The 8,991-nt window shown below is 44.8% G+C and overlaps 1 protein-coding gene and 1 pseudogene across 10 annotated transcripts in view; both read right to left on the minus strand.

Annotated features, from left to right (window-relative positions):
* Window positions 1-1,991: 1,991 nt before the first annotated feature.
* Window positions 1,992-3,874, minus strand: LOC114043221 (annotated as a pseudogene).
* A 2,224-nt stretch (window positions 3,875-6,098) lies between these two features.
* ST6GAL1 (ST6 beta-galactoside alpha-2,6-sialyltransferase 1) overlaps window positions 6,099-8,991 on the minus strand; it is a 113,643-nt gene continuing 110,750 nt past the window's right edge. For all 10 annotated transcript variants that reach the window (XM_027862055.1, XM_027862054.1, XM_027862052.1 and 7 more), the window contains one exon: window positions 6,099-8,712. In XM_027862055.1, coding sequence (XP_027717856.1) covers window positions 8,471-8,712 — 242 coding nt within the window. In that variant the 3' untranslated portion in view covers window positions 6,099-8,470. The remainder of the gene's footprint in view (window positions 8,713-8,991) is intronic.

An 8,991-nucleotide genomic window follows, 5' to 3' on the forward strand; every position in this document is an offset into this window, starting at 1 on the left:
GGATAAAATGAAACAAAAAACCACTACAGGTATTGGCAGGGGGAAATGGCTTTGTACATGGGGTCTAACAGAAACTCAAGACAACTCACAGACAAAAAGGTGACCTCCCATAACTAACACCCGTGTCTGCAAAATGGAACGTGGAACATCCCTCCAGTCAAAGCCGACACGCTCTGTCTCTTGAAATGTCATCCAGGTTTTTCCAAGACCTCTGGACTGCTTGTTTGTCTTGGAATGTCCTCAGAAGGCTCTATCGGTGATTAGACAAGAGGGTAAGATCCCTACGATCCATTCAAATAGCAAGGGAAAAGAAAACAAGGGAAAAGCTATTCAAACTGGTTTTTTTCCTTGTAGCTTGTTCCCTTCTCCTCCTTGGTCTCCTTGGAAACTGCCCCAACCTCCAAGTTTCCCTGGCCTCTGCCACCAAAGTCCCCTCCACCTCCTCGACTGCCTCCTTGGCCACTAAAGTCTCCATAAGCACCGTCACCATGACCGCCATCACAGCCTCCAAGGCCATTTGGCTTGGCCCACTTCAGAGTTACTCTATGTCCATCAATTTCCCAGTCTTCCATGACCTCTTTCATAGTTTTAGCACCTTTGAGTTGAAGTCCACAAAACGGAACCCTTCAGATGACCCTGTCCTCCCGTCTATGACTATCCTGGTACTACCAGAGGCATGAAATGAATCTTTCAATGTTTCTTCTACCATGTATTCAGGCGGATCCTCGATGAACAAAGTTTTGAGGGACTGGCTTATTGCCGTTGCATTAATTGTCTTCTGTCCCTTTAGCTAGAACCTGATCACTCTGCCTTCAGCCTCTTTGCTGTTAAAAGAATTTAAGCTTCTTTTTATCTTCCACAGAGACAAACTCAGTGAATGCAAATGCTTGAGGTCGGCCTTGATTGTTTTGGGGCAAGCTTATCAATGCTGCCTTTTCTAACACTTCCTGGGGACTTTTTTTAAAAAATTAACTTATGTCAGTTTCCAACATTCACTTTCACAAGATTTTGAGTTCCAAATTTTCTCCCCATTTCGTCCCTCACCCCACCCCAAGACGGCATGCATTCTGAGTATCCCTTCTCCTAATCTGCCCTCCCTTCTATCTCTCCCCACCTCCTTCTCTTATCCCCTTCCTGGGGACTTTCTTCAATTGCACCATAGGCTTGTCTGCTAGCTTGCTGTTATCCCCACTCCAAGAATTATTCTTTCCACCTATTGAATTCTCTCCCCTTTGACTTTTCTCTCCTGTGTAGTCCAGAATGAGTGACCACCCATTAATCTCAGTACCCTGTTTCACTTCCATGTGAAACCTTGTTCATGTCTGTTTTGGTCTTAAATTCAATGCAGGAAATCCCTTCTGTTGTCTTATCTTGGTGCAGACCAGTCTAACCTTAATAGCATCTTCAAACACTTGAGTTCCTCCTCAGTTACCTTACAAAACAGATTATTTTAAGACAAATTTTTTTTAAAAAAATAAATTCATTATTTATTTAGTTCTAATATTCCTTTTGGAAGAAAAAAATGAGTTCTCAATTCTCTCTCTCCCTCCAGTCTCTCCCCCTCCCACTGAGAAGGTAAGCAAGATAATATAAATTATATGTGTGAAATTCTGCAGAACATATTTCTATATTAGCCAGGTTGTAAAAAAAAAAAAAAAAAGGAAGACAAAGAAAATGAAAAATCATACTTTAATCTGAAGTCAGAGATCATCAGTTCTCCTTCTAGAGGTTGATAGCATTTTTCATCGTAAGAACTAAGGAATTAGCTTACATTATTGTATTGCTGACAATGGCTCAGTCTTTCAGAGTTGATCATCATCACAATACTGCTGTTACTGTGCACAGCGTTCTTCTGATTTGGTTCACTTTACTTTGCATCAGCCCACACAAGTCTTCCTTAGTTTTTCTGAAACCATCCCCCTTGTCATTTCTTACAGCATAACAGTAGTCCATCACAATCATATGCCACAACTTCTTCGGCCATTCCCCAGTTGATAGGCATCCTCTCAATTTCCTGTTCTTTGCTACCACACAAAGAGCTGCTATGAATATTTTTGCACATGTAGGTTACAAGGTAGATTCTTGATGAAGACAGGTATCTTGATCTCCTCCAGTTTCATTTCAGAGCCAAGGACTTTGGAGCCAAAGTTCTAGAACTTTTTCCATGTCTCCAGATGATTCAAATTCCATGTAACCAAACTTCCTGGTGGTGCCAATGCAGACCACCACAACCATAAGGTTTTTTTTTTTTTTCTGACAAGGAGTTCATGATGCCAATTTTTAGCTCAGAAATGGTTTTGTTGAAATTCAGGTTACCAGCAGAGATTGACATTTGGATATGCTTCAGTCTCCAATTTCTGTTTTCTTGTCTTCAGGGGCTTTCTATTTGTCCATTTCCTTTTTCCTCTTCCCCGGTGCCTCTTAGATGGGTGCTTCCTCTTTTTCCTCCTCCTCCTCAGATTCCTTGACTTTCCCAGCTTTCCCAGGGGCAGCTTTCACAGGAGCAGCCTTACCCTTTGGCAGGTATGGGACCCACAGCTTCTACAGTCATCCTCATCATTACCATCTTTCTCCTCATCCTAAGTCTCATGTTTGGCCGGAGCTGCTCCCATTTTTATGGTCTTGGGTGGCTCAAATTCCTCATCCTTCTCACCCCACTATCTACTTTTTCAGGTTTGCTGTCCTCTTTGTTGGCATTCTTCCCATTTTCTTGCCCCATAAGTCAGAGGTGCTGCTGCTTTCGCTGGGCTGGCTCCCTTCTTCCCTTGTGTGATGATAGCTTTGGATGGGGTAGCCACTTTCTTCGCTGGTGCTATGGCTGCCTAATTCTTAGCATTTGTGGTGGCAACAACAGTTTTTTGACTGGCAGTACCTTCTTTGCTGGAGTAACCCCTGGCTTCTTGCTCTTTGAGGGACCACAGTCCCTTCTTCACTGCTTTCCTCTTCATTTTCTGAAATGTGCCCATTCTCACTGTCTTCTGTCTCCTTGGGGGGAAGAATCATTTTCTCTGACTCACCTTGATTTTTAGCAGCCTCCCCAAGATTCACCATAGTGACATGTGACAAGCGAGATAAGAGGGTACAGATCCACTGGCAGAGGCCCAACTTTTGACACTGTTGATCACTATTTCCTCCTTGAGTTTAGTTTTTGGGACCCCATTCTCTCCTAGTTTTCCTTCTTCCTATCTGACTGTTCCTCACACCCTCTCACCATAGGTGTCCCTCAGGGCTCTGTCTTAGAGCTGTTCAGTCTTCTCCTTCAATACTGTTTCCTTGGTGATGTCATCAGATCCTGTGGATTTAATTACCATTTCTATGCTGACTCTCAAATCTACCTTTCCTGGCCAGATCTCTTTGCTGACCTCTGACAACTCTCTCCTCCTCTGCTTTGCTGGATCCTCAAATATACCTATTCTGCCCCAGTCTTTCTGCTGACCTCCAATCTCACATCACCAATTGCTTTTCAGACTTCTCGAACTGGAAGTTTAGTAGACATCTTAAACTCAACAAGTCCAAAGCTGAACTCATTATCTTTTCCCTGAAACCATTACCACTCCTACTTTCCCTATTACTAAAGAGGGCCACACCATCCTCCCAGCGTCTCAGGTTCACAACCTAGGAGTCATCTTGGCTTCCTTACCATCTCTCTCTCCCCCTTATCCAAGATGTTGCCAAGACCTGTTGATTGCACCTTTGCAACATGTCTTGGATCTTCTCAGATTTCTCTCCTCTGACACTGCCCCCACTCTAGTGTAGACCTCATCACCTCACACCTTAACTGTTGTAATAGTTTGCTAGTGGGTCTGCCTACCTCAGGCCTCTTCCCCACTCCAATCCATCCTCCATTCAGCCACTAAAGTGATTTTCCTAAAGGGCAGATCTGACCACGTCACCCTCCTATTCAATAAATTCCAGCAGCTCCCTATTACCTCCAGGAGCAAGTACAAAATGCTCCGTTTGTCAAAGCCCTTCATAAACTCTTACCTTTCCAGTTTTCTTACATCTCTTTGATCCAGTGACACCAGCCTCCTGATTGTTCCACGAGCAAGCCCTTCCCTCTCTCTGCTCTGAGCATTTTCTTTGGTTGTCCCCCATGCCTGGAATGCTCTCTCTGCTCCACTCTACCGACCTCTCTGACTTCCTTTAAGTCCCAACTAAAATCCCACCTTCTACAGGAAGCCTTCCCCCAACCCTTAATTCCAGTGCCTTCCTTCTGTTCATTATCTCCTATTCATCTTATCTCTAACTTGCTTTGTTTGCATTTGTTTGCATGTCCATCTGCCCCACTAGATCCTGAGCTCCTTGACAGGAGGCACTGTCGTGCTCCATTTTGCAGCTAGCCCCAGCACTTCGCACAGCGGCCAGCACAGAGTAGGTGCTTAATAAATTTTTATTGATTGATTGTTGTGTGTATATGTATATTGACAGAAATGATTATTTTCTATCATATTAATAACTAATTGTTAAATTAGGGTTAAGGTTTTCCCTTCCTATTTTCTCATTTAGAAACCAGCCACTGTAGGTATTCAACCAGTCTCTGAAAGACATTGCTGATAGATGAGATTGTATCCTCTGGATATATGCTTCTCAGTCTTTGATGGGACCCTGTGGGACTCCACCTCAAATGGAAGACCTTACAAACAGAATCCAGTCTAGGTGAGTTCTTGTCCTTAGGAAATAAGCCTCTGTCCTTGGAACCTTCCATCAGAATTTAGGGAGAACCAGCTTATGAAGAGGAAAACCAACCAGAGGGGTATGGATAGAGATGGATTCTTTTGTCCAGATTCCTGGAGGCAACTCAATCTCACGATCAGGTCACCTTCCCAACAGGAGGAACTGAAAAAAATTTGCCCACCTCTTCATTAACATGGCCACCCCCTCACTGATTGTTAACCAGCGTTGAATTCCACCCTCCGGGACACCCCTTTTCCAAAGATATTTAGCTATTCCATGGTCTCCAAGATTTGTCTTTGGTTTCTGAGAGAACCACTGACCTCAATTTATTATTTTCTAGCCATAATTAAATTAATTACCCAGAAACTCTCTCTCAAGCTTTTCATTCCTCTCTCTCACCCACACCCACACATATATATTATACACATATACATCTATATACACTCACACATATATATATAGTACACACACACATATATATATAAAGTTAATAAAACATCAAAATTATTCTTTTTGTATCCCTCTCCTGCACTTTTGTTTTCCTCTATTTTTTTCAATGTTTTATCTCCCATTAGAATGTATCCTGAGGGTGTAACCTATCAATTTTTTATATTTGCATCAATTTTTATATTTGCATTTGTATATTTTGTATTTGCATCACATTTGTATTTTATATTGATATTTTCACCAATTTGTATTTGGACATGTCTGGAACAGAGTATTTAATAAAGGCTTCATTCATTCATTCATTCATTTCTTCATTCTCAAAGCCTTCCGCCCCTCAGAAGCCCTAGCTTCCTTCAGAGCTTAGCCCAAGCATTACTTCTCAGCAGATAGTGTTTCCCCCCAAATTATCTTGTATTTAGACATTTATTTTACACAGATTTTGCATAGACCTCTCTATGTGTGCCTGTTGTCTCCTTCATAGAGCAGAAGCTGCTTGAGGGCAAGGATGATTTCATTTTGGCCTTTGTAACCTCAGTACTTTGCACAGCATCTGGCACTTAGTAGGTACTTCATAAATGCTTGTTGATCATTTGTTTAGGCCTGGGTTTCCTCATCTGCAAAATAAGGGGGTTGGCTAAATGTCCTTTAATGTCAGTCCTTAATCAATCGACGAGCATTTATCAAGTGCCTGCTGTGTGCCAGGAACTGTGCAAAGGGCCAGAAACACAAAGATGAAAATGAAGTTTAAGAAGCCATCAAAGCTTCCAACTGCACCAAAACTTTTGGGACACCCTATGACTGCCAAATGAATGCATAAATCCAACTGCGTTCGTACTGAAAGGTTTTAAATTCCAGACCAAGGGGTTCGTGTTTAACCTGAGGCATAACAGGCAGCCAACTGCAAAATAGAAGAAGTCTCCACATCCGAAGATTCAAGTATCCTGGCAATATCAAAGTTCGGAAAAGAAAGAAAGAAATCAACTTTTACAAAACAAAATTTATTAAAAATTTGTACAATTTCTTTGGCTATTCCCAGTTAATTTCCACAGCTTTCTCAGGCCTTCTGGGACCCAGAAGTTTCCGAATCTGCTATTGCAACTCTAACCCAACCCTAGAAGCTTATATGATTAGTTGAAAGGATCAGACAGATATGCTGTGGGATGACAGATTTCAACGTGGGAATTAAGACAAAAAGCTACTCGCATACAAGACCTGCCCACAACACCAAGTCATGGAAATCTTACAGTCATCATTAACTATCTCAGGAGACCAACACTGAAGTAATTCTATTTCAATCTTATCTCACCTTATTTCTCCATATACAGAATGCAGATTTCAAAATATTACAGTCTCAAGAAGCGTCCTTAAATTAAGTGGAACATTTGGACAGAAGGTTTCTGGCCATCACAGTGACTATTCCCAGTACCCCCACTGAACACCGCAACAATCTTGTTCACTGCCCTTCGTATCCCAGAATCAAATATCGGAACAATTTTGCCAACGAGTCAGAGAACAGAGCAGGGAACTCCCAAGGTTCAGGAGTCCCTTTTTCTTTTTTCTTTTTGTTAAGAAATTCTGAAAGCCCAGAAGATGACACAGAGTCAACAGCAGTATCATATCTGAGCTGGAGGCATTAAAGGGAAGGGAGATCGAGTCAGTGGGAAGAGATCTTAGACATCGAACACGTCGCCCATCTCCACCACTCTCCACGACCGCGGACTTTTCCAGGAGCATTCGTTACCTGTCGTAGTTTCATTTAACGGCCCTTCGATGAGCTTGCTGGTACTTGAATCGTACATTGCCATGCTCCCTATCTCCCCCTCGCTCGAGTCACCACGTCCCCACCACTTCTTTCCCACCCGGTAGAGCCTGGCACAGGGCTGGGCACACAGCGAGAGATCAAGAAAAACCAGCGATGTCTTGGAAAACAAGCTGGGTTTGAGTCAGTAGACCAGGATTCAAACTGCATCTCTATTTCCTGCCTGCATAAACTTGGAAAAATCATTTAACGTCTCTAGAACTCGGCCAAAATCGTCTGTTAAGATGAGGTTTTGGACAAGATATGGGATTGTTTGCCTTTTCTGTGTCATGGACCCCTTAGAAAGTCTGATGAAACTTGTGGACCCTTCTCAGAGTGACGTTTCATTGCCGACATTCACAATCAAAGGAAATGAACAATTTCCAGAAGAGGTTAGTGAAAATAAAGATGCCGCCTTTTTCTCATCCAAGGTTGAGGACTGCTTGAAATCTCTCCCTGGATCCCTGGGAATCGGCACACCTCGGGTTAAATGCCTGGATGAGAGGTCACCAAGGTCTGTCCTTTGCTCCTGTGACTCTGTGTCAACCAAACACTGCAAATTCAAACACACATATTGCTTCCCTCCAGCGGTAGACTTCAGAGAACAAGGCAGTCGCTGCACAGGCAAATCAACCATTCACGATGGCCAGTCACATTCAGAGGACACTTTACAGTCATGAAGCACTTCACAGACAGTCTCTCGTTGGAGCCCCACAACAACCCTGTGAGGTAGGTGGCTGTATTATCCCCATTTTACAGATGGGGAAACTGAGGCTCAGAGAGATGCCGCGATCTGTCCGACATCCCCCAACCAGAAAGGCAGAGCTGGGACCCAACCCCAAGACAGGACACATGCAAAGAGAGTAACTAAGTGCTGCCAGAGCTGCTTTCTGGGCACCAGGACGGCCCAGGCCCAGTGGAGGTCAGCCCCCAAAGCAGGAGACTGCACCTCACCAAGAGGACTGCGGGGCTAGGAAATGATATTGCTACCAGCCGACTTCCCTAAAGGAAACCATCTGAGACACAAAACGCTTTCTGGGCTTGATGCTGCCAGACGGGCACCATTCGGCCCAAGTCAGATCTGACACAGCCCTTCAGAACTCTGGGGACTGCTGGTCAAGAGGAGAATGTGAATCCCCACATCATGACTCCTCCACAGGGACTGCATCAGCGATGGAGCGGGCGCCATCTGGCTTGGGGAGGGACTGACGCTAACCAGGAAAGCTGGCCTTACAGTGAGCCCTGGGAAAGGCCTGTTGGAAAAGGAGCCCTTTGTGTGTCTGGGTTTGACCCTCAGCTCTGCATCGAGAGGTGGGACGCGCCCATCTTCTCTGACCTCAGCCCGCTGTAACTATACCTGACCAGCCTCCAGCTTCCCCGGGGCCTCGGGAGGTGATGGAAGCAACGGGATACAATGAGAATGAAGGGACAGCTTCCCCAGCAGAGGGGCAGAGGGGAACCTTCTGAGCTGGTCAATGTGCTTCGGAAAAGGCCTCTGGGTCAGCAGGAGAGGCAGGGGAGGGCACAGCAGACCAGGGACCCGCCCAGCTGCTAGCAGCGGACGTTCCGGAACCCAGACACTGTCACCTTCCCCTTCAGGTAAATGTCCTCATCTGCCCCTTGGTTAAGGTGCTTCACCATGTTTTTCTCAAAGAGCAAGGGGTGGTAGGCGCCCATAGTGCACGCGCTGTCAAAGAAGCGCTGGTAGTAGTAACAAATGTCTGTTTTGCGCTTTGAGGGCAAAAATTCATATATATCCACCTTGTCACAGAAGCTCATCATGATCACAATACCTGAGAAAGAGAGATGGAGAGAGAGAAGTGGAAAGAGGGAGGGAGGGAGAGGGAGAGAGAGAGGGAGAGAGAGAGGGAGGGAGAGAGAGAGAGGGAGAGAGAGAGGAAGGGAGGGAGGGAGGAAGGGAGAGAGAGAGAGGGGGAGAGAGACAGAGAGAGAGACGGAGGGAGGAAGGGAGGGAGGGAGAGACAGAGAGAGAGAGAGACAGAAAGAGAGGGAGGGAGGAAGGGGGAGAGAGAGAGAGAGAGAACGAATGTTACAAAATGAATCCCCAATCA

The sequence above is a fragment of the Vombatus ursinus genome, unplaced genomic scaffold (assembly GCF_900497805.2).
Source record: "Vombatus ursinus unplaced genomic scaffold, bare-nosed wombat genome assembly UNPS02014768.1, whole genome shotgun sequence".
Classification (NCBI taxonomy): Eukaryota; Metazoa; Chordata; class Mammalia; order Diprotodontia; family Vombatidae; genus Vombatus; species Vombatus ursinus.